The sequence below is a fragment of the Alosa alosa genome, chromosome 21, assembly GCF_017589495.1.
Source record: "Alosa alosa isolate M-15738 ecotype Scorff River chromosome 21, AALO_Geno_1.1, whole genome shotgun sequence".
Taxonomy (NCBI): domain Eukaryota; kingdom Metazoa; phylum Chordata; class Actinopteri; order Clupeiformes; family Clupeidae; genus Alosa; species Alosa alosa.
Genome location: NC_063209.1, coordinates 5,941,563 through 5,967,701, shown reverse-complemented (window position 1 = coordinate 5,967,701; position 26,139 = coordinate 5,941,563). Strand labels below are relative to the sequence as shown.

Sequence of the window (26,139 nt, the reverse complement as noted above, 5' to 3'; positions counted from 1 at the left end):
AGAGTACTCCATTTTAAGATTAGATGGAGTGCCGAGGTGAGGTGAAGGCTTGGATCATTTCAACTGCCAGCCAGCTGCCTGTTGGCATTGGAGACTAGATATTAAATGGGCATGTAACTTCCTATAACCAGCACAAAAGTCCCCTCAAGATCCTGTGAGGCTCCCATCCAAGGTGCTTCATTAACTCACTCTGCAGTGGGACTGTATGATATCACTGCATGATGTCATTTCTGATACAGTGTGTGCAGAGTAGTTTCTCTGCACCGATTCCCCCGGAAGGTATCATGTTAGAACTTAAGTTATCACCCCGCAGAGATCTCATATCCAAGGTCTGGATGACTTCATTTGGCACATAATCACAGGCAGAGCCAGTCAGTCATGTTGCAATGTTAACAAACATGAGCACTAACAAAAATCAATGGTTCTGTTTGTCATCAGCTCATATTTTGGGAAACACGGGGTATCTCATTCACTGTGTGTTACTGACAGAACGGGGAGTACTTAAATGCTCAGATGACGTCCCGGAGAGATTCCAGCGCTCTCTGTACATTCAATACTCTTGAACAAATCGGCAAACAGAAACAAAGCAGACTTTGGGGACCTGCCAACAGCTTGTTCAGGCCTACCCAGACGCCTGTGATTGGCACATGACCAGGCTTGTATGTTCACAACTACGATGGCTCCCTGCTGTGGCCTTGTCTTTGTGCGAAGGAAAAAAGTGACTCATGCTGAAACATATTTCTGCTCCGAGAGATGCACTACAAGCTCAGAATTAGCTCTCATCACTATTGCTTTGTTTATAACCTGTTTAGTCATATCTGTGGACGGTATCCACTGAAGTCTTATATTTTTGTAATATGTTGTGTGTGGTTTTTTTGTTGTTGTTTGTTTTTATGGATTTTAGTTAAAACTTTTTTGCTTGGTGGCATTGCAGGGATACACATGTAGATGCACATTTGTGCAAGTGGTCATGTTGACTGAGGAGTTTACTGTGATGTCCAAAATAAACTGACAAGGAGACATGCCTAATCCACAAAAATAGATCTGTGTTCTGGCTGCGTAGACAAAAATAGGATTGGCTTGTCTCCATTTTTTGTATATGCACTTTCTTTTTTGCTAAATCAAACACAATGCCTCATAGAGCATAGGCATTTGTTAGGCAAGGAGGCATGAGTTTTTTTTCTGTTTTTTGAAAGTCAGAACTGGAAAAACAACAAAGAAATCATGATGCAATCATGTGTGCAGTCCAGAAAACTGTCAGTGCTAGCTGGATAAAATATGAGCCCTGCAAATATATTTTGATATTATGCGGAAGTCCTTCATTTTCCAGCACTTGATTTAAATAGTTTAATGATAAATATGTAACAATATATAGTAATAGCAGGCTTTCAGTTCAGATAGTTTCAGCATAGCTTATTATAAACATAACAGCATTCATCACTTCAAGTGCCTGTAATGATACATATCTAGAAATGTATTATTAACACAAGAAAGCCTTTTGGACTTGAATCTATGTCAAAGCCATGGGAGGTTCTGCTGCAGTGGCAAGGATGCATATGACTTTTCATCTACTTTGTGCAATGGATTTTAATTTTGTAAGAAGCATCTGATTACTCAATATTTTGTCAGACCAACTCATCATACAATTACACAATACTGTCACCCTTGTGTACTGGAGTACAATTCACAGTGCATTTGTGAATCCTTTTGCTCCTGAGTGCAGTTTTCACCTTTGGACCATGCACTTTTTGTATTCAGGACTTCTGTTTTTATTTCACCAGAGGTCACCTCTTTAGCTTGCTGCGTGCTTCTGTGTCTAGGGTGCCTTGTAGAGACCTCTTTTTCATGTTTATTCTTCAGTTTTGTGTTTTGCTCCACTGCACGTATTTTTCAGTCTGGGCTGCCACGTCTTGTATCCACAAACCTCAGCTGTGCTTTCTCTCTTCGTGAGACTGAACTTTTGTCAGTGCTCTTTCTCGTATATTACTCACAGTGGATGAAACTGCCACATGGCATTGTGTGTTTCCCGGGACCACAGAGTGCACACTCACGGTTGTTTTTGGTCTGAGTCTTAGAATGTGCCCATAAAAAATTAGCACAGCTGCAGTTGTTCTTGTTGGGACTTGGGTTTGTTCAGTTTCTCCAGATCGCATTGTAAAAACCCTCAGACTTGATCGAGTAAACTTCCATTTCATGACTTTTCCACCATTTTATGGACATTGGTCCAATGGTAAATATGAAACATGTCACAGACTTGTGGCCCTCTTTTGATCGTGTGTGGAAAGGCTCATCTGTTTACAAGTTCCTGTTGTGATCTGATGCTTAATGAAATGAGCTATATGCTACTCTCAGACTCTACAAGAATATGTTGTGTGGTCTTCCATATGAAATTAATAATTGGATGTTCTTGCTCATAAAGTTCCTCCTCTCAAATAGAATCAATAGGGCCGATATTTCAAATTGAGCTACTTTGTGATTCTATGCACACCCCTCACCCTTTCAAAAGGACCCACAGGGATTTGCGATATGCAGAGAAGATGAGCAATGTGTCGAGTGCCTTTTGTCGAGGTTTCTCATGTTCTCTGTGAAATGCTTTCCTGCTAGTTAGAACCAGTTTATTGTTTTGGTAAAGGTAAACAGAAAAATAGATTGGCTTGGCTCTACATATTTTTAAAGAAAGTAAATGTAAGAGTGAATTCTTTGAATTCTTTTTTTAATTCTTTAAGTAAGGGATACCAATTTACACTCTGGACATGACTGCAATTATTTCTTTTGTTTCACAGAATAAAAAAAAGGCAAACAATTTTTGAACGTGGAGAAAGTTAAAAAGCAAAACGTTTTGTGCCCCAAGTTTATCTAGCATCGAAGATTCGGAATGTTAGCCTATCACTAGCAAAAATAAATCCTTATTTTGTCCTGTGAGGCACAACAAACAGAAAGCTATTCTCTGAGTTAAAATACTTTTTTAGCAATTGCTTTTAAGTCATGTTATTAATTGAATTAGTGACCGGCAGCAAAACAATATGTGTTTTTGCTAATCCTTTAGGCAGAGCTTTGTAAATGTACTCCATTCAACTCTGAGAAGCAAGGAATTGGAAAAAAAATCTCTAATTACTTTTTTTGGGGCCCATTATGCCATTCAAGGCCAAAACTTGCAGGTGTGTTCAGCATTGTTGAGACGAGCGGTTCAAAGGGAAGCAGCCAACATCTAAAGACTCTCCCCCCTCTCTCCTGATAGCCGTGGCTTACACATAAAGAGGTGGGTTGGGAGGGGGATTGTGCAGCTTTATGTCTCCGACTTGAAGGGACAGAGAGAAGGCAGCATCAAGCCAGACTTATATAGTCATATTTATTAGCCTCCTCTCCTTGATTTGTGTTAAAGGAATAACTGCTCAGTGCCTGGCTCTTTAATCTCCCCCCTCTGTCCTTACAAAGGCCTGCATCCCTCATCCTGTCATTAAGCTAATGGTGTGTGTCCCCTCTGCCAGGTTTTTACATGTGCCTACCCCTTCCTTACTGGGTTCCCCAGGTTCCTTTACCACCACACACAGCAGATGGTAATGTGTGGCTGCAGCTCTCTGCGGTACCCATTTTTTTTACCTTGGGGAGACAAAAGGAACAAAGGCAAACAACAGAGGTCTGCATTAATTGTATTTGCCCTTCCTGAAGGCTTAGGTGAGGAGACACTGCGGAGAGGGAGCATGGCAGCTGGGTGAAAGGCTGAATCCCTCAGTGGGTGGGGTGTGAGAGAGGTTAGGGCTCAACTAAAGATGTCTCTCTGTGTGAAGGTGTCCTTCCAAACTGGCCATTTGTGTGTGAATATAATACAGTATATATTACCTTTTTTTATATTGTATTGAAAAGATCTTATGGCTGTGTGCTTGGAGAGAGCGAAGGCTGCTGCCAGCTCTTGCGTGTGAACACAGGCATACCTCATGGCATATTACGTTTGCCTGGCCATGAAATAATTCTGAAGGGGCACAGTGCCTGAGAACAGCCCTCTGGCAGTGAAAGTTGTCACGATTCCTGTCCACGTCAATATTCACCTCAGGTTATGGACACAGGCTTTTGAAGAGATCCGGCTAAGCCATGATGGAAAGCTAGCTGCAAAGGGCATATCTAATGTTAGGATGAGAGATGAAGTTTTCCCTCTCTTTTTTCACATAGCAAAGAAGTAACTCTTTTTGATGGACTTGACAGGAGATGCATGGGATTGTACTCCCTGGGAGGATTTCGTAACATCATGCTCTCCATCTTATTCCAGCACTAGTGGTTGATTTGGGCACCTCAGCCTCAGTCTAACACATAGAGGGGTGTGTGCATGGGGAGTCCTTCCAGTGACAGTGAGCCTACTACTGCTAGACAGATTTCTGCTGCGTTGTATCAAAAGGAAAAGCAGAGCAGTGCACAAAAGGGGTCCTCGTGCAGCATTCGTGCTACAGACACAGGTTTTTCCCAGGACTTCAAAAAACTAAAGAGTGAAAGATCCACCCTGAATGGCTGATGGAAGTCCACAGTGTGATGTAACACAACCACCGTCCACAACTCATGGCTCTGCTCTTGAAAGGGCTTTTTTTCAAAAAAGGAAGTGGTTTTTTGAATCTCATTTGCTTCTTTTAGTTCAAAGGAAGCACCTCTCGTGATTTCCCTTCATTTCTGCTGTAGTGGGTGACTGTGTGGAAATGGACCGAGAGATGGCATAGTGCTCTGTTAAATCTGACATGATGAAAGCTGGGACAGAGACCTATTAACAAAATGGGCCCTTTCAGTATCTGAATTAGCGGTGCTAGAAAATCCAAGACCTTTAGCTCTCGTAACTCTGAAATGGAACACATTGTATATTTGAGTTGTACAGCACATTACATTTTAAAACGCATTAAAAATACATCACTTTTATTTTTCTGGTTCGCAGCACATCCATGTATTTAAACAAAGGCGTTCTGAGCTAGTGTGCAGTAAATATGAAAGCCCCAAGAGACTGCTCTGGAGGGTGTCCTTTGAGATGTTAATTATTTAATTGAGCTTGAGTTGAAATGTACAGAGCCATACAAAGCGATAACTAACTGGCCCATGTGAGTCTGTCACATCTCATTTAATACAAACAAAAGGTTACCAGGAAAAGTGATAATAACCAGCCCATTTAATTAGCATTTAGCAATGACTAGCCGTAATAAAATCATGTGTGCGCTCCCAGGTGTGGCAGCTGTTCCACTGAACCAGATAGGACCAAAAGAACCCATTCAATAAGGTCAATATAGTGAAAACGACAATGACCTTTACATAACCTCTGGTCAGTGGGAGCTCTGCATGTACCCCAAGGGGCCTTGGTGCTGGTCATTCGAATTCTTGCGTTAATATGGATCAGCTGAAGAAACTTCAAACAGATGGCTCAGTGCTCTCTGACCGAAGAGCGGAGAGAAACGATCCACCATGAAGACAGCAGACCAATGCAGTCCATACCGAAGGTCGGCTTGGCGCATCAGATTGATCAGTCACTCACCAGAGATAAAGGAGAGAGGATAGACCAGCCATCAAACCCAAAAGTAAACGTCAGATAGGTGGAGGTGTTGAGAGGAAGCGCCGCTAGTGGTATTGGTTTTGAAGAGCACATGAGCACACAGAAGAGATAGGAAGCACCCACGCAGTGGAGTAATCCAGCCTGGCTCTGCAGCCCGTGAAGCAGCAGTGGGGTTTGGGCGGGGGGGGGCTGACTGCTGTGGAGAGCCCACAGGCTCTGGCAGAGACTGGAACAGCCGCTTCAGAAGAGAGACGGATTGCCCAAGTACACAAGTGCATGAGAAGGAGGAATGTAGGCAATGCGATGGGGGGGACAAAAGAGGAAAAATACAGCTTCACAGAATGTAACATTAAGTTTGAACCTCTGTCTAAGCGCTGGTGCAGTTTTAATGTTGCCGCTGTTGTGCTTGAATGTTTTGTGGAGTACAGGGAATGTAGCCAGAGAACAGAAACTGGAATGAGGAGGCTGCTTTATCAAAGGCTCTCGTCACTGACCAATGAGCTGCCTTTTTCTGAAGGATAGCTAAATAGCCGCCGTCCACTGAAACATTGCTCAAGATGTGTACATAAATGTGTATGGTTTGACCATGCTGCTGTATACTGTGTGTGTGTGTGTGTGTGTGTGTGTGTGTGTGTGTGTGTGTGTGTGTGTGTATATGATGTTTGAAGAATTGGGAGAAGGCTGAGGGGGATGCTGAAAGATGCAGCCGTAATGAGATACAGCCTTCGTCTCACTCTGAGGCAGATTCAACACGATGAATTTTTAATCGGAATATCAAAAGATCCTCTTTAAGTGAACCTGAGGAGAAGTGTTGCCATTACAGGCGTGTTTGTCTTGGAATCGCTGCTGCTCGCAGATGTTGTTTGATAAAACAACAGCTTTCAACCAGTTCCGCTGTAGCAGTTTAAAGCCGGCCCGACTTGTGTTTGTCATTCAGTCGTGGTGGAGCCCTGGCCATGCTGAAAAGTATGCGGCCGACAATCATTTCAAAGACGCTTGAAATCATATGCAGGATCATAGCGTGAATAGATGCTATTTGCTGTCCTTGTAATTCTTGCCTTGGCATATGCTTCCCCTCAAAATCACTGTGAGGTCTTACAATTCCAAATGGCAGGTGTTTTCTTAACCCAGCGAGTGAAGATGATATCAGCATAATAATGTGACAGAGAATGATGCTCAGCTGACCATGAAATGCAGCCATAAACAGTGTGAGGAAGCTGAAACAGGCTCTCAGACCCATAAAATTCCACGAGAGCCACGGAACGCCTTTATTCACAGGAGCTAGCTGTGAGGAGCCATTGAATGGTTTATGGCGAAGGAAATGGAACTAGGTTACGTGGCGAAAGAGAGGGAGGTGAGGCGTTAGTGTGGGCGGCACATAGCAGAGGGCACTGCCGCAGACTGTTCTGTTGTTATTTATTCAGAGCGGGTTTTGCCACAGTTAAAGATGGCGTACTAAGAGAAAGGGAGTGAGGGTTTCTTGAAGCGTGTCACCTTAAAGTGTCCCCCGGGCGGAACCCTTTTTCTCCCCCTCATCCTGTCTCGCCTCCAATCTCCAGACTGTTTTTCCGAGACTCCATTTCAAGGCCTTTTCTCCAAGCCATCACAGCTGTTCAGGCCTTCGGTACCAATCAGTGTCCAGTCCTATAGACTCCAGCTGCCCAACAATACCCGTAATCAGTGACCACCTCCTTTCACTTCAATTCATGATCCGTCTCGGTGCTGGAAGCCGTCTATTGACTCAGACTTTTTCTGTCCGTGCCGCACAACGGTCCAGTATCTGGCCTCTGCCTTGGCGTGATTGTTCTCGATGAGGTCAGGCGAATTGTCTGGGCCCACGCGGCCTCCCTCCCCTCGCCTTTTGCCGAAGCCTCAGCTGCGACGCAGAAGCAGGCCGCCAACAATTCCCTGCATTAATTGTTTGTTTTGTTGTTGTTGTTTTTTTTTAAACTCGGTAATCTGCTCCCATCCCATAAAAGCCTCCTTCCCCATTGTGTAAATGCAATCCCCTCTGCGATGTTTGCAGTTTAAAGGCCAGCTAGTGACACGAAGGCAGCGCCAGAAAAGCACAGTAACAAATGGATGCGTGCGCATCAAGTGTAGGGTATCATGCTCTAATCCAAAAGCAAATGCTTAAACACAACGGCGCCGCCGTGGCAGTGTTTCAAAGCGCTCCGTCTGCGCTGCCGATGGCCGGGATCGGCTCGCGGGCACCAGGGAGCGGCTCTGTAGCGGGCCACCGTGCAGCTGCCGCACCACCGGCCGGCTTAAAAGCCCTGCCCGGCCAGAGCCCGTGCCATCATTACGCGGGATTGCGACTGTCCGTTTGCACAGCGGCGGCCGCTGGACGTGTGGCAGCGAGGGAACCTTCTTCCCGGAGCCTCCTTCTGTTCCGAGCATGCGGAAGCATTAGCATATTTCTTGGAGCAGCATTCGCAGTCGCAGTGATGTCTGCCAGAAAAAGCCCAGGCTGTTTAATATTGAAATAGGCGCATTGCATAATGGAAGATCACAGGATGTACTGTATGTTCCATGTATGTTTCCTTACACAACAAAAAACAACGGCATCATTTCATTACTTGCATATGTGCGTGACTGGGGCAGTACACCATACACTGTACAAGCCTTAACAGATGTTTCCATATGAACATGTGGAAGGTTGTCATCATAGCTCGTATTTAACCTATATTATGTTTCTAATGTATACAAGATCAGACAAATAGGAGGGGGCAGCTAAAAGGAAACTCAATGCTGCATATTCACACCTTCAGAAACGGCTTTGTTGTTTGGACTCTGCCATTGATCTCTGACTGGCTTCTTCCATGAGTGACTTGAGGAATTGATTCTTTTCTGAAAGCGATTTGCCACAGAAGAAAAGTCACAATAGTGTACATAACCACTTCGATGAGACATCAAAGCAGCAATGAATACTGAGGATGGCTCCACTGCATATACTCAACCCTTCCCTGTGAATGCATTGTGACTGTTCTTTGGCTATTATTGACGGATTTCTCTATTGTTTGTTGAATTTTTGTTTCTGTAAAACCCTCATTGACTGCCTGCTCTCAGCTTTAGGCTGCTGTTTTTCTGCTCATGAATGTGAGCGTTGGCGCACATGCAATGACCATCCAGAAAGTGGACCAGGGCTGCACTGTGATGTCCTCTGTGGACTGGATGAGAGGCTCTGGTATTAGCCCTTATGATAGTCTGTGCAGTATCCTAATGTGACAGCACACTTAGGCCGATCTTTTCAGTCCCATGGACCAGTGGGCATCAGAGAAATCATCTGAGGCCAAGTGTCACACCCAGTATTGTACATCAGGGCATAAAAAACAGATCACACTCGAATGAATGGACATGGGCCCAAAGCATGGGCCCAAAGCATGGGCCCTTCATTTACTGCATTGTGTACATTTTTCTGCACTTTTTTCTCTTTTTTTAGTTTTGTTTTCAGTGCGGGTGAGTAATTGGGTCTCAGTGCAGAGCTGACTGCACCCTGGCGTGAGAAGTAAATGACCATGGTGTGTGTTCTGTCCACTGTGCTCTGCTCCTTGCCTGCTTCTTTGGAGAGAAGAGATGAGAGGAGGGGGTGTGATTTGAACAGTTGCTCTCAGCATCAGAAGATAAAAACCAGATTCAATTCGATACGTAAGCAGGCCTTATGTGTGTGTGTGTGTGTGTACAGTATGCGTGTGCGTGTGCGTGTGTGTGTGTGTGTGTGTGTGTGAGTGTGTTTGTGTGTATTTGCATACTGTATGCGAGGCCTCCACCACTTTTGCATGACAATGTAATGTGGCAAATTAAATCAGTTTGTGGCCAACCTGCAAAGCATTTCTTACTTTTCAGTCTCTCCTCTCTCTCTCTCTCTCTCTCTCTCTCTCTCTCTCTCTCTCTCTCTCTCTCTCTCTCTCTGTCTCTCTCTCTCTCTCTTCCTGCCCTTCTCATTGGTTGACATTGGGTTTTGTCATTTTGAGGCGGATGGGACGTGAATCAGCAAGTCAACCCTGGGCGGACAGATGCAGCACAATCCTCCGCAGCTGCGGACTGAAAAGCCAATCTGGAACATTTCCATGTCAGCCCCTGACTCCTCACACGGCTCTGGAGGCCTCTCTGGACCTGAAGGAGCCAGCCGCGGGGAAAAAGAGAGAGAAAGAGAGAGAAAGAGAGAGAAAAGGGAGAGAAAGGGGAGAAATGAATAAATAAATGTGCAAACAGGAGGGCTTTTGAAGCGGCACACCAGGCTCCGCGGAGCTGCAAGGAAAAAGCAAAGCGATGCTGTCACAGCTCCGGGGGCGACAGGGGACATGCTATGCATTCTGGGACGGTGGAGGCTGGAGTCTGCGGCCCTAATAAGCTGCTTTGCCTCGACAGCAGAATGAATGTGGTGCGTTTTCCTTTTCTTTTTTTTCTTTTTTTTTTGCTCTCTTGGCCCTCGTGGTTTCCCTGGTCCTGACAGCTTGTGACCCTCCAGTGGCTAATAGCTGTCTCTTTGATCACCTGCACTGCTCAGCACTCTCCTCTCCTCCTCTTAACCCGAGCAGCCTCCCAAGGCAGTGGCCCGCGCCGCTCCCAGGCCACCGCGTCACTTCCGATCACTCGCACCCGCTGTTATTCTCGCCAGACTGCGGCTCCCTGTAAATATGTGACCTCCCCCCCTCCCCAGCATTCCAGCGGCCTAGTCCCTTTGGATCTTTGCTTCTCCCTCCCACTCTCCCTCTCTTTCTTTCTGTCTCTCTTTCTTTCTCTCTCTCTCTCTCTCTCTCTCTTTCACTCTCACTTTCACTCTCACACTCTCTTTCACAATCACACCCTTGAAAGCCCCTATTGGAAGTGTCAGTGTCTCCGGCATCCATGGCGGATGTGTGTGCAGTGAGTGGGAGAAGGTTTTGATGCTGATGATGAACGGCAGCGAGACCACCCCCCCCCCCCCCCCCCCCCCCCACCCCCCAACACTCCTTTACACCCCTCACCCCCCAACCCCCGACGCTAGTGCCAATGCAGTGCAGTGCTGTGCAGTGCTGTGCTGTGCTGTGCTGTGCTGTGCTGTGCTGTGCGGAGGCTGTTTGCACTTCACGTCAGTGCGCTGCACCTCAGAGTCTCCCGTCTGAGCTGGCCATGGAGCCCACAGCCTCAGTCATGCTGAGTGCAGCAGTGGCCTCAGATCTGCAGGAGACAACATGGAGGAGTGAGGAGGAGGGGGACGCCACCATAGCCAGTGCCTGTGTTCTCTCTCTGTCCTCCTCCTGTCTCTCCATCCCTTCTTCTTACTCTGCTGACTCTCTCTTCCTTTCTCCCTCTCTGTCTTGCTTGCTCTTTCCCCATTGGGCTCCAGCCTTTCAGCAAGCTATTGCCACATAATCAAGGATTCCTCAAACATGACACTCTCTAAGACACAGGAGGCAGGGGAGCAAAAAGAGATAGGGAGTGTGTGTGTAGAGAGAGAGAGAGAGAGAGAGAGAGAGAGAGAGAGGGAGGGAGAGAGGGGGGAGAGAGAGGAGTGAAAAGAAGGAGAAAGGAGAATTCTAAATGTGAGGACTTCAAGGTTAAACAACCTCCCCCTCCCATGCCTTCCTTTTATTATTCTGGGCAGTGGAAAGTGCAAGGAGCTGTGAGAGAGAGAGAGAGAGAGAGAGAGAGAGAGAGGAAGTGAGAGAGAAAGAGAAAGAGAGAGAGTGAGAGAGCCTGCCCCATGGAGACTGTTTTAAATTCATGCCTGTAATCAACCAAACAATACAAATCCCTCTCCAGTCCGGATCAGCCACCATCAGCGCTGCTGGCCATGAATGCAGATATGGAATTTGATCAGAGCTGCGTCGGCCCAGAAAAGCTTATTTTCGTCCCGCTTTATCGTGTCGGAGACCCGTGTTGCGATCGTTATCTTGCGGGTCTTGGTTTCCATGTTGGAGGGGATGGGGAGGGATTAGAGTGTGTTTTAATGGGATGCACGACCCCAGCGCTAGGCAGCGTGAAACCCCTAAAGGACAAGAGCTGTCAGTCAGAATAAATTCATTTCAACTCAGGGATGTCAGAAACTGATACTGCCTGTTAACATCCTGCTATCTGCTAACTTTGTGATTTTTATGCACTGAGCTGAAGGGAGCTGTGGATTGTTTTTATGTTTTGTTTTTGGGGTGTGTATTGAGTGTGTGGAGCGCTGTGTGTGCTGTTGATGATTGGGAACAGACACGGTTGTGCTCTCTCATACGCGCTGTGCTGCCTGGTGCACTAAAGGTGCTGTGGAGGAGGCTGTAAAGGATGGGGACGTGGGAGCCAGCAGCACGGTTCACCCTTGATGATTTAGCAGAGAGAGAGAGAGAGAGAGAGAGAGGGGAGAGAGAGATGCAGAAAGGGAAGGAGGGAAAGAGAGGGAAAGAGAGAGAGAGAGAGTGAAAGAGGGAGGGAGGAGGAGAGAAAAATGTTTGGTAATGCCACCATTTCACTCCATGCTGTTGTCTCCTGAAGCTGTATCTAGTCAGTGCAGCTCCTCATATATTAAAGAGGAGAGAAATGGAGGGGAAAAGCCAGGCTCTCGGACTGCAGCTTCGTTAGTCGGAGAGCGAGAGAGAAGCTATTAGAAAATGTCCTCCTTAACTGTACCCTTAAGGCCTTTTGTGATGGTGCAGGCTGCCCACCCCCTCGTCTTACTTCTCCTGTTCTGCTTTCATCAGATTGTCCATGGCCGTGTGGGAGAGAGAGAGAAGGAGAGAAAAGAGAGAGAGAGAGAGAAAGAGAGAGAGGCTAGATCCAGTGCTGGTCTTGATTATCACCTATTTCATTCTGCTGGAGATGGGTGCTGAGGAAGCGTGTGAGAAGACAGCTGTCTGTCCTGTTATGACTTTGTGTTGTTACCTCTCCCTCTCTCTCTCTCTATCTCAGTTCCCTTCCCTCCTCTCATCTTCACCTCCCTCCCTCGCTCCCTCTGTCCCTCCCTCCTCTCCATTCTCACGGCCCCTCCTCTGTTTCTTCCTCCCTTCTGCCATGCTTGTCCTGTCCTCTTCTCATCCCTTTCTTTCATCACCCCCTCATCTTCTTTATTCGTTCCCCTCTCACTGTCTCTCTTGACTGGGCTTGAATGGGCTTATGCAGCCTATCTTCCTCTCTATTCTCTTTCTTATCTATATCTCTCCCCAGCTATATTTGGCTGTCCAGTCACTGTCAGTTCCCCACCCTGGTGGCCTGAAGCTGGCCTGGAGGGGGGCATTCCTTATCCATCAGAGAGCATGCTCAAGCCCCGCGGCGCTGATTGGGGATTAGTCGCTCGCAAAGGGACTTTGTCAACAGCCTCCTGGAAATCCAATTACAGAATATCATAAGCCTAACATGTTTCATACCCTACTTTCTCCTCGCGCAAGAACTCGGGGAAACGGAAGCCCACTCGGGCAGACATTACATTTTTTACACACCCACATACAGTATGCACACTCACACACACACACACACACTCTCTTACTCTCTATATATCTCTCAGATCTGACAGACACACACACAGACGCACTCACACACACACACACACACACACACACAGAAGTTATGTAAAGATCGGGCTAAGGAGATGTTGGGTCATTCGTGGCATTTGTTGGGTCTAGTGTGTGCATTCTCCTGTGGTCGTAAAACCAACGCTGGTCACAATGGAGTGCAGATTGGAGGCAGATTTCTCTGGGTGCGTTGTTTGCTCAACAATTGGATTATCTGTTGTATCTGCGTTAAGGCAAATGTGTCTGTCTTTTTATGACAGTGACCATAGTGGTCAATTAGCTCCATTGCCTTTCTCCTACCGTCACCGTGTTGCGGAACAGTAGAGCACCTATCGTGTTGTATAAGGCATCGTCTCACGTATAACATTACATGTAATTAATTTGGAGCAAATACTCTGCTTTTGTTATGTAGCACGGGAGCAGTGCATGTTTTCTTGGGCTCTTGGAAGAAAATCTGCATCCAGTGACATTTGAAGATAATGACTTGATTCCTGGCAGGCTCTTTGAGCATCTGTATCTGGGCTTTTTTCCCCCATCCTCTACTCTCCAACACTGAGGCATTTAGAGGTCTCTGAGTGGTAATTGTTTCTGTAATCATGGCAACCATCTCCCCAATCACCAAATCTTAAGTAGTCTCCTCTAAAGCCAGCCACCCAACAAGACAATGTTCGTGTGTGTGTGCGTGCATGCGTGTGTGTGTGTGTGTGTGTGTGTGTGTGCGTGTGTACGGACAGCTTTACACAAGTCAATAAGCAAAACGAAACACGATAAACGGAGCTTCGAATAACCTCTGTAATGGAACCATCACCCTTCTCTCTTCTGGGTCCGCCATGAAGCCACACAACTGCATTGCCATCGAAGCACCTTTTTCTCCTCTCTCTGTCTCTCTCTCTCTCTCTCTTTATCTCACTCTCTCTCTCTGTCTGTCTCTCAGAGAGCCACACTGTATCGACTGTGGTGGGCAGCCTGCCAAAGCAGTCAGGTAAGAAATCTCCCTCTGCAGCGCGCGCGGGCAGAGAGCTGTTAGGAGCCTGATGGGCAGTTGGCCGGCTGCTCGGCAGAGTAAGTGCCAGTGTCATGAGCGTGGCGTGTCAGGCAGGCCCGGAGCCTAGCGAGGGCGGGCAGTGGGCAGCAGGGGGAGGCGGGCAGGCTTTGTGTGGCCGGCCCCCGGGTGAAGAGGCAGGTGGGCAGGAAGGCGGGCGGCGCCCCCGGTGGTACGGGATGGGACACCACGCTTCTAGTGCCTCTGGGCTGGACATTGAGAAGTGAGATTAGCCACAGGAGGGTGGGGCACAGAGCCCGAGGGGAAGGCTGTTTTTTTAGCCATCCATCCCACACTCACACAAACAAACACACACACACAGATATATACACACTCACACACACAAACACACACACACACACACAGATATATACACACTCACACACACAAACACACACACAGATGTATACACACTCACACACACAAACACACACACAGATGTATACACACTTTTACACATACACACACACAGATACACACTCACACACATTCACACACAGACAGATATATACACACTCACACACATACACACACACACACACACACACACACACAGACACACACACAGATATACAGTATACACACTCACACACACAAGACACACAGAGAGAGCTACTGAAGGGATTGCACAATGAGAGCCAACTGTATCAAGTGGCTTAGCCTTTCTGTTTGGTGTCTAGGTCTATTCCTGTCATCGGTGTGAGTCAAGTGCTAACTTTGATCCAGAATGAGCCAGTGTCGAATAACATTAGGTAATACATTATATAACATCAAATTAAATCACTAACCAGCTATATGTTTCAATATATAAGTGTATTCTAATAATATTGCTTGTAATGGACACAGACCAAGCACCAGCATATTTCAGTGGGTCAGTTGAGTGTACAGTGTACTGCCAAGGGACTGTGTAGAGTGTTGTTTTCATGGCTGGCCTTTGAGCGCATCGTCTGAAGCACCTCATCTCACAATGAGAAGAGCTGATCCCCCCCCCCTCTCTCCCAGCCCAGCAAGCACTTATGAGCTATCTGGCAGTGACAGTGTTCTCAGTGTTTAGGAGGAGGACAAAGCTTATGTGGAGCGATGAGGAGGAGTGTGTGTGTGTGTGTGTGTGTGTGTGTGTGTGTGTGTGAGGGGGGCGAGGAGTGGGATAATGGAGGGGGACATGGAGAGGGAGTGGGAGGAGAGCAAGACAGAGAGAGAGAGAGAGAGAGAGAGAGGGAACGAGAGGGCGGAGGAGGAATTACGAACGACCAACGCACACACTCCATGATTGCCACTGACATTCACAGCAATCGCTTCCTATCCCAGGGCTGTGTGTGACTCTCCGTCAGGGCTTTGGGGAGTGGAGTGGGGGGGGGGGGTGCCTCCCACGCAAATCACAACACTGATTACATTATTCAGGGTGGAAAATAAGCCTGTAGGACAGCAGCATTTAGAGAGATTCTAATCATTTCAACACCAGTGGCGAATCCAGCTCTTTAGATCACTCATGCGTTCTGAAATGCGCCTGGCGCTCCTTCCTTCTCACGTCCCTGATTTGCCCAACGCAGCGGCAGCGGCGCAGTGTGTTTGTGTTTGTGGTGCTGTGGAGACCGCCGGCACTCCTAGAGGGAAGGCGAAGCGGTCGGGTCGCCCGAGCCCTCGAGGTTCCAGGCTGTTGAGCGGCGCCGAGATCCAGGACTCGCCAGTGAGGCGAGGAAAAAAAAACGAATATGTGGCTTCACCCAAATCCCCTCCTCCTCCTCCTCCCCCTCCTCCTCTTCCCCTCCCAGTAAACACGCCTCGTTGAAATGCAACGTGACGTGAGGAGCACTGAATTATGGGAGCTGATGAGGCGAGGCCCTGGGCTGCCTCTGAGTTGGGGACACAGTCTATTTCCACCTACAACATTTATTTCAATTTCGCTTAATTACTCCTAGAAAAAGGGGCAAGAAGAGGATAACACAAACGCTCAGGCACTGACACTCCGCAGTCACAGCTGTTATCTTTCCCTCCCTCCCTCCCTCCCTCCCTCATTCTTTCCTTCCTTCTCTCCTTCTCTGCCTTCTCCAATTCTCTCTCTTCTTCCTTCTGATGTTCCACTCTTATATGCTCCGGCCAGCACAAGTACAAAATGGCCTGGGCGAGAGAGCAGGAATGATATTACTGAACACAATCTGAAATGCACTCAGGTGAAGAGGACAGCCAGGCTTGTCAAGAGAAGAGAGAGAGGGATAGAGAGAGAGCAGGGAGAGGGAGGGGGTGCTTAAGGGAGATTCCAGATGGAGGTGGGTGGAGGCAAGGTAAGCGGGTTCAAGCAGTGAGCAGGCTGGCCAGCAGACAGGTGAAGCAGGAAGGACATAAAGGGAGAGAGAGAGAGAGAGAGAGAGAGGCGGGGGAAGAAACATTTTTATTAGAGGCAAGAGGCGAGGTGCTTGTTTGAAACCCTAATCAGGCCCAGACAGTTGGAAACAGGGAGGCAGACAGGCTCTGGAGTCCCACAGGAACATGCCAATGAATGTGTCAGCAGCATCTCTAAATTAAACAGAGCGCCCGAGAACGAACGAACAGAAAGAGTGAACATGAGAAAAGAGAGAGAAACGGGGAAAAAGAGAAACAAGAGAATAACAAAAAAAAAGAAAAGAAAAATGAAAGAGACTGAAGGCTAGAGGACGTAGCCTCTTCCTGAGAGCCCCCGCCTGCTGCTGCTGTTGAGCCGTCCCCACAATATCCCCGTCAGTGTGCCGCAACCCTGTTATCAGGGCTGTTAGCCGGAGTGATGCGTGCTGCTGCTGGCAGTACTGTTGCTGGGACTGCTGGAGCTGCTGAGATTGCTGCTGTCTGCAGGAGAGAAGGAGAGAAGGAGAGTGGAGAGGAGGAGAGGAGGAGAGAGGAGAGTGGAGAGGAAGAGAAGAGAGGAGGAAGAGGACAACTCCACACCTCACAGTCCGCCAGCACATCAGGGGCCCAGAAGGGCTCTTCAGCCATAGACACCCTCACAGACACCCAGCGCAGGACATCTCCTCACCGTCCCATAACAACCCGTATTTGTCTGTAATAAAGGGGGTGCTTCTCAGGGGACTCATAGGGGTTGTTTCAGTGGTGATGGGGGGAGGGGGGGTTGAAGCGTTCCGCCTATGGCCGCCTCCTTTCTGTGCACTGAAACGGTTGCCATGGCAGGGAGCTGATGGTTCGGCTTGTCAATCAGCCTGCGCGGGGCTCTTCCATTCAGCGGAATGGAGACATCAGCGCGTCTTCCCCGTTGTGTCCACTGGCCTGTTCCGTTATTGTGAATTTGACGTTTGACATTTGTGAATGTTATGCAGACGGAGCTGCGTCCCGTTCTGATTAATACTCTCCTGCTCCTCGCGCAGCATGGACCATCTCTCTTGCCTCGGGCTGCGTGATGCTCACGAGCGCGAGTAGTCAGCAGCATGGCATTAGATCTAAAGCATGGAACTGAATGTTGCCAGCTCACAGAAATGGGCATAATTAACTTCCATTTGCATCAAGTGTTGCAGGAAGATTATGAACCCTTGATCAGCCAATCAAACAGACCAAGCTTCAGGAAGAAAGCCATGGATGATCTATCTCTGTCTCTCTCTCCGTACTGACAGTTTCACCAAAAGCACTCCACTCATTTGTGAATAATGCAATTATGCTTTTTCGGGCTAAGCACATGTTGTCAAAGCAGATTTTCATCTTGATCTGGATTTGTTTGTATTTCGTATGAGTCCGGAATGTTCTCGTTTTCAGTGTTGCTTATTTTTGGAAATCTTTGTTTCCCCTCCTTTCAGTAAGTCTGTTTCCATTTCTACAAGTGAGTGTTTGGAGTGTTTTTCTGTGGCTGGGTAAAGAATGTGGGAAAGAAATTCCATTTGGTTTCACTCCTCTTTTTTTCTTTCCTCCCTTTTTTGTGTGTCGGGGACAGCTATGCTTTCTTTGCCGAGAGCTAACAGCACATTTCTCTCTCTCTCTCTCTCTCTCTCTCCTCTGTTTTCTGATTCCAGTCTGCTCCCAGTTCTCCAGAGGCGTGTATGCCATCTTTGGCTTCTACGACAAGAAGTCCATGAACACGCTGACCTCCTTCTGTGGGGCCCTGCACACCTCCTTCATCACACCCAGTTACCCCATCGACTCCGACGTGCAGTTTGTCATCCAGATGCGCCCGGCGCTCAAGGGGGCTGTGCTTAGCCTCCTCTCCCGGTACAAGTGGCAGAAGTTTGTCTACCTCTACGACACAGACAGAGGTGAGTGCTTTACACGCCACGCAGTGACCTAAAGGCGACGCGATCACCCTGAAGTTAGCCTCTGTACAGATGCTCAGTAAAATGTGGGATGCAACAAAAAAGAATCACGACAGTATGTGATAGATTTGATATTTTCAGGGGCACTGAAGCATTTAATTAAAGGTAAAAGATTATTATGCTTTTGTCCTAATTTTGTCATAAAACGTTAAACAGGACAATAAGTAAGCACTATCAAACTTTTATTTCTTCACATTTTTTAAAGAACTGTGCATTGTCATTTCCCATTATTTTTTCTTTATCTGGCTAGGCCTAAAGTAGCTGGTGTTCTAAAGCTGTAATCAGTGTAGCGTAGATGTGGGTGTTGCCTCAGTGCAAGGGCCTCTTTACACTTGGTTAAATAGTTTTATTAATCCAAACAGGTTCGTACATCACAAGATAGTGACAACTGAATTAGAGCCTGAGGCTGGATCCTTCAGAAGGCATCCTGATGTGCAAGGGCCATTCTCTCTCTCCTGGCAGGGTGTGTTTGAAGGTGCAGGGTTCATTATTCTTAAGAGCCCCAAACACAAAATGTAATTTGTCTGCTTTGATTCGAGAGCCAAGCCGAGAGACTTGGCACACCTGTTCCTCTCAAAGAAGCCGGGAAAAGACCATGCTTGAGTAAAATGGCATGCGCTCGGTAATCAAATGAAACAAGCCCTAATCAACATGGATGGCGGCTGCTTTTTAAAATGGATGGTGCATTAATAAAAACTGTGAGGAGGCCGAGAGGGGCCAGTAGCCTCTGTGGCCCCTTCCTGCCGAATGCCCTTCTTTGTGTCTACACATCGCCGAGAGGTCCTGACCCTGTGGCCACACTTGAGAGACCCCACCCTCCCCACGCACAACACAGCTCAACCTATAGAAGCGTTTCCACATTCGGTGGTGTGTCATGTGCATTGTGTCGAGATGGGATGAGGTGTTTCTTCTTTTTTTTCTCCTTAGTGAATGAAATGAATGAATGAAAATAAACCAATCCCCTTGTTCACAAATTGGAGGGATTAAGCAATTAATTTAAGGGAATTGCCTCGTGTGTGTGTGTGTGTGTGTGTGTGTGTGTGTGTGTGTGTGTGTGTGTAGCTGCAATTTGTGCTGCTATTGCTCATGAAGGCAAATGAGCTTTAATGTGGGAATGCAGGTATTTGGGCCCTATTAGAGCTGTGCTATCCGCTGGCTGAGGTTCAGTCCTCTGTGGTTCTTTGAGATAATGTGTGTCTAATTAGATTAGACAAAAGGGAGGGAGCTCTGTGGGCTGCCATGACTTTCACATCAGCGTCCTTCAGTGTCTGCCCACGTCCAGCTACGCCACTCAAAGGTCAGCCTGGCGATACACACAAACAAGGCAGACAGATATCTTTTGGGCTTATTTGTATGATAAACACATGGAATGCTCCTCCAAATAAATATATGTATGACTATAAAACAGATTATTTTAAATATATATCTAAATCTCATATATATAAATCTCATTGTTCTGTTACTTCCGTTTTTGTAAATAATTTCACTAGGATTTGTGTAACCATTTGGACATTTTATAGTTCATCTTGCAAATCCAGCATGTTTTGGCTGAACACTAGCATTCTATTAGTTAGCTATTACATTATATTATTTACAGTAGCTATTACATTATATTAGTTAGCTATTACATTCTTGACATTTATACAAATCTAGACAATCTATCTAAGTCAAGTAATTGGTTTAATTACCTAAATTCTGTCCACAGAAGAAGTCACATTTATTCCACTTGGCAAGTTTGAGAGTTAGACGAAAATAGAAACACATTGAGTTACACCATTGAAAATGAGAACAAAACATGAAGGAGACTGTACTCATTTCTCTGAAATGCAAAGGAAATGATGATTCTAAGAGACATCATGGCCCTTGATTGGACTACATTTATTCTTGATATGGGCATAGTAACATGTTAGGTGGCATTATTCAAGTCATTGCATTTTTGGTCAAAGAACCAAAGTAAATGGACATATGTGGACGTCACATCAGTAGAGGACGCCTCCTAGTCTTGGGTCTGTGTTAGTGGCATGTCTCACCCTTGTGCCTGGCTGCGGATGTCAGACCTTCTTGATGGCCAGTGGTGAAATCTAATCCTTATTAGTGGAGGAACTGTGGCCTCAGGAGGGGATTAGAGCCCTGCATTGATGCTCTCTGTCAAACACCTCAGTGGGGTTTGACACTTGGCACATCAAGCGGACAGATGTATCAAAGAGCCCTCCTCTATCGGGGAGCTGCCACGGCAGGTCAGCATGCACAGACCAGAGATAAAAGCAGCAGGAGTAGAAACCACTCACACACACACACACACACACACACACACACACACACACACACACACAATCCAACAGTAGCCAAACTTTTTTGTGTATGTGGCCCTGACAGAACTACTGTATTGATAGCATTCTACAGGATGTTGAGCCTTACTTTATATTAGCCATTCTTACAGCGCAGCTATACTGTGAAGCGTACTGTAACATATTGAGTAAGATAAACAGCACCGAGATATTTTATTGTTATGTAACACTGGACTTATCTGTTAGAATCTGCTAGTATTACGTAAGTAAAGAGCAGCCATATGCTGTTGTAGACTGATGATTACAGTGTAGATCGTACATTACAGTTTAGTTACATTATATCAAAGGATGCATAAACATGCTACAGCACAACACTCTTTTGGATGCACACTATTCAGCCATTGAAGCCACTAAGTCACCCAGGAAGTGTTGCGGGTGAATGTGGAGACATGAGCAGCCCATGGCTCTGACACAGTAACGCTAAACGCAGCCTACTGCCAAGTGTTTACACTGGCGGTCAGTCAAGGAAGCGGAGTCTCAGCTGCTGGGAGTCTGTGCACCAACCAACGGAGATCAAGTAGGCCACAGGCTGCTTTTAAATTTACCTCTGCGGAAAAAGGCAGAGATAAATCATTTATTAAGGAAAGAGCTCAAATTAGCCTTGAAAGAATTTCAAGCAGTTGGACGGGCAACAGATGCATGGATTGGCGAACCAGGAGTAACCGCGAAGGTTTGGCATACAGCGAATGTCACCTCTCCTCTGCGTTTGAAGGCAGTAGGCACAGAAGACCTTTTGCCGATGGATTTATGTCAGGCAAACAGTAAATGTTATTTCCCTTTTACACACACTCTCACTGGCTTTATGTCTGTCTTTTAAAATAAATGGTAAACATGGTCAGGAAGATCTCTGCCCTGCAGGCATAGGGGGAGATGGTGATCTATCCGTCACCTCACTGCAGGGAGTCCGTATGAAGCGGCTCACCTGCAGTGCGGTAACATGGCAGCTACACAGCAGTCAGTGTCCAAGACGGTGAGCAGTACTTTCTGTCTGAGCCAATGCAGGTGGACCTAGCTAGGTGAGATGTGTGCTGGCCCCTTGTATATATTTGCTGGCCCAGAAAAGTCAGTTTCACACAATGCTGTTAATTTATTACATTGTAATCAGCCCTCTTTATTTTAGTGGCCTCACATGCTTAGCTTCAAAAGTTAGCATCATAGGTGAACATGCTTAGCTTCAACAGTTAGCATCATAGGTGAACATGCTTAGCTTCAACAGTTAGCATCATAGGTGAACTAAGCTGATTCATGATGATAACTGGCGGAAAAACTGACCTGAAGAAATACCAACCCTGAACTGAAACAAATGGGCCAGTGACTGGCCAACCAACTTGCACAACATGCTCCTTTACTTGGCCCTGGCCAGCAGGCCACTGCTTATGTTAAACCTTGGATTTCTTTACTGTGGCTTAAGTGTGTAACCAGTATTTGTTCACCCTGACATTTGGGAGCCAAATTGCTCTACCTTCAGAATCATTCTGTAATTTCGATAAAGATAGTAGTCTGGGGCTTTGAAGGATAATCAGATCTCCATAGCTAACTGAATGGTATTGAGTTACATGTCAATTTTGCCATACCAATACTGCCCATAAAAATGCTTTTCAGGAATTCCAGTGGGTTCACACCAGTGCCCTAGTGTGTTTCCAGCACACTGTGCTGGAGAAATGATCTAACATCCAGTACAATCAGTATGGGCCATGGAACGTTCCTGTCTGAGATGTGTCACACTGATGATGGTAATTGGTTCTCTATTGCTGGATTGACGACCTTGCCCACTCTCATGTCCAACAGCCACAGAGTCCGAGGCATAACAAAAGGGCAATGGTGAGACACGGCGTTTATCTGGAGAACAAATGTCACAAATACCCAAGCTATATAGATCACACATTAGTCCTTTGTTAAATGAAGCAGCATGTACCGAGGGTGTTTACATTGTTCTCTGCTTGATTTGAAAGAGAGAGAGCAATTAATTCCATCATTTTCAAGAAGTGACAGTCTGTGTATCATAATGATGAAGAAAAAGAATTGCAAGTGGCTCACCCACAATGAAAGTATTGGATTTAATATCCAATGTGTTAAAGTAATAAATATAACTTTGAATATTATTATTTAAAAGGAATATGGTAAAAGCAGATTTTGCATAAGTTTATTTTTACATTTGTGACCCGCGTCTTAGCTGCTGGCATATCATTAATGGTGCAGTGTATTTATGCTGCTTTAGAGCCAGTAGAACTAAAACATAAGAGCTTTTATCAGTTCTATTAAAAACAGATCTGCTTTTATACCAGAGCATTATTACACACGGCCTAGGGATGAGCTGAGGTACAGCTATGACTAAATATATCTGGTCTTTGTCGAAATACATGAGAACAGCTTTTGCACTCTGGAGGTTTTAAGTTTTTTTTGTAATGGAATATTTCACCTGTCTGCCATCACCTCCACTCAACCCCAGCGCCCTGCACGTGACCTGGCATGAGGGCACTGCACTGCAGGAGCTGCCTGGTGTGGTGATGTGTATGAATATTCATGCTGCCCTGCCACTGGATGGGAGTGCAGCTATAGATTTGCAGTGATGCATACTGCAGAGTAATGCAGAGGAAGATCATTCCCCTCCTCATCCTCCTCCTCCTCCCCCCGACATCAGAATACCCAGTAGCATCACTGACAGCGCTAGCGTTTTTTTGTGTCACCTTGTTTTAAGGCAACCATCTCTCTCCCTCCGGGATGTTGGGTCTTCCCAGGCATAAGTTTGGCTGATCACTGAATATATACAACACCCCCCCCCCCACACACACACACACACTCCCCTTTTTATTTATTTAAACAAATAAAGGAAGAGTGTTCCAGAAAAAGTGTGTGTGTGGAATCAGGACTATATGAGGAGAAGTGAGATGGATTTTGCCCTCTCTGTTGCGGCGGTCAGGTGCGGCCAGATAATTGGCCGGCTTGTGGAGCAGAGACGGATGATTACGGGGTTTATTGTCTCTCCCAGGCACAATCAACCTTACCTCATGTCCCTGATTCAGCACTCTCACCTCCACTTGATTTATGGGGCACTCTCTCGCTCACGCTCTCTTTCCCCCACTCTCTCCCTCTCTCTCTCTCTCTCCCTCTCTCGCTCTCTCTCTGCTACCCACTCTTCTCTCTAGCCTATCTACTCCTCTCCCTCTCTCTCTCTCTCTCTCTCTCTCTCTCTTGTCTCTCCCAGGCACAATCAACCTTACCTCATGTCCCTGATTCAGCACTCTCACCTCCACTTGATTTATGGGGGCACTCTCTCACGCTCTCTTCCCCCACTCTCTCCCTCTCTCTCTCTCTCTCCCTCTCTCGCTCTCTCTCTGCTACCCACTCTTCTCTCTAGCCTATCTACTCCTCTCCCTCTCTCTCTCTCTCTCTCTCTCTCTCCTGCTGCATCAGTGTGAGTGCATAGTGCATTTTCTGCAGCACCCCCATCTCGCCAGCTAAATAAAAAAGGAAAAAAAGAATATGTATGGAGAGAGGGAGGGAGGGAGAGAGGGAGAGAGGGAGGAGACCAGCGCTGCAGCCAGCCCTGCTACCATCCCCACTGAGTCAAAGCACTTTTGCTCTTCATTGACATTTGTGACTGGCAGATTATTTGTGTGTGTGCGTGTGTGTGTGTATGTGTGTGTAAATGTGTGTTTGGGGGGGGTTATGCAAGTGACATTTTCGGGGGAGAGACCTGGGGACCAGTATTGGGTTGGGGGAGGGTTGAAGTGTGGAGGAAGAGAGTTGAAAGGGAGGGGAGTGATAGTATTGATGAGCGTCATGCAGAGATCCAGAGGAGATGGGGGTCTCTGCACCGTCTGAAAACAAATTGACTGGATGCATCCTTCCTCCTCCACTGTGAGGGGCGGCTCAGGCGTCAGTAATGAGAAACCAGGCAGGTCTGCAGCCCAGCCTCCCTTTAAGCATGCCCCGCTCTCCTGGTCAGTGCCGGGGACTGGACGCAGCCCGTGCTAGAGGCCATGTAGATAAAACATGGCTCCTTCTCTGAGTCACCCACTATTGATCCCCGCCTGCGTGCACATAGATTAGATTACATTACATTAGATTCAACTTTATTGTCATTGTGCAGAGTACAAGTACAAAGACAGTGAAATGCAGAAGTGCAAAAAAGCAGAAAAGTGCAATGTGATATACAAAGTATAGGCAGGTGGTGCATAGACAGGTCAAGAAATATAGTGCATTGCAGACAGTAGTATACAGTTGATTTACAGAAGGTGGTTTAGAGTAATATAAATGAAATATAAATATGTGCTGTGTATAGTGCGGTGGTGTTGGCTGAGTCCCATCCCGCGCTGTTGTTTTGTGCTGGGTGGCCTGTGGGAGCCTAGTGTGTGTTGGGCTAAGCTGCAGGTTGTGTCCAGGCTCCTGGGCGGAGGGTGCTGGGGCTGGACGCCATATGTCTACTCCTCTCCCTCCGCTAATACATTCTCCACAGCACACTGCTCAGCTCAGCTCAGGCTGAGGAGAAATCCACTTGGAGAACGAGCCCGGCACAATAGCTAACTCATATTGTGTGGAGTGTGTCAAAGTCAAAGTCAAAGTCAAAGTCAGCTTTATTGTCAATTTCTTCACATGTTCCAGACATACAAAGAGATCGAAATTACGTTTCTCACTATCCCACGGTGAAGACAAGACATATTTGACCAATTTTAAGTCCACAGACAAACATAACATTCAAGTAAACAAAAAAGTAAGTAAATAAGTAAATAAGAGGGCACATATAATAATAATGAAAAAATAAGAGCAGCAAAATTTTGTTGAAATTGTGCATAGACAGTCAATAAAATACTAGTGCAAATACTGTAAAATACTATGTGTGTGTGTGTGTGTGTGTGTGTGTGTGTGTGTGTCTCTGTGTGTGTGTCTACACATGAGCTGTGGGAATGATCCTCTGGTGTAATGACAACAATCCATTACTAAATGTGGGGGATGATGTGCAATGTTGAATGCTAATCTCCATAATGCACATGTACGGATCAACTACACATACCTAGTGTTTATGGTAATGTGTGTGTGTGTCTGTATTTGCTTTTGTATGTGAAGTGTGTGTGTGGGTGTCTTTTGGTATGTTTTTGTATGATGATGTTGGTTTGCATTCGTTTGTGGGTGTGTATGTGTGTGTGTGTGCGTGGTTGTGCATATGTATGTATGTGTGCATGACAATATAAATTAAGTTTAAATGTTACATTTTTGAGCCTATGAGAAATCTAGGTTATTTTTGTGTGCATGTTTTGCTAAGCATTTTCACCTATGATGCTAAATAAAGATGCGGTTACTAAATAACTTGTTCAAGTCAAACTAAGGTTTTTTTTTTTAATCTGACAGGCGCAGGTAGTCAATTTCTTTTCTTCTATTCATTGCTTCTGTAGACCAATTTATACTGCAGTCCTGGTTGGCATGAAATGATGACTTCAAATGATGGCTGAACTAATGGAACATGGTACCT

The 26,139-nt window shown here is 46.4% G+C and overlaps 1 protein-coding gene across 6 annotated transcripts in view; it reads left to right on the top strand.

Annotated features, from left to right (window-relative positions):
• gria3b (glutamate receptor, ionotropic, AMPA 3b) overlaps positions 1-26,139 on the top strand; it is an 85,964-nt gene that overhangs the window by 4,495 nt on the left and 55,330 nt on the right. For all 6 annotated transcript variants that reach the window (XR_007192144.1, XR_007192145.1, XR_007192143.1 and 3 more), the window contains exon 3: positions 18,025-18,264. Coding sequence is in view for 3 of the 6 variants with exons in the window: in XM_048231163.1 (XP_048087120.1) it covers positions 18,025-18,264 (240 nt within the window). In the remaining 3 variants the exon portion in view is untranslated. The remainder of the gene's footprint in view (positions 1-18,024; positions 18,265-26,139) is intronic.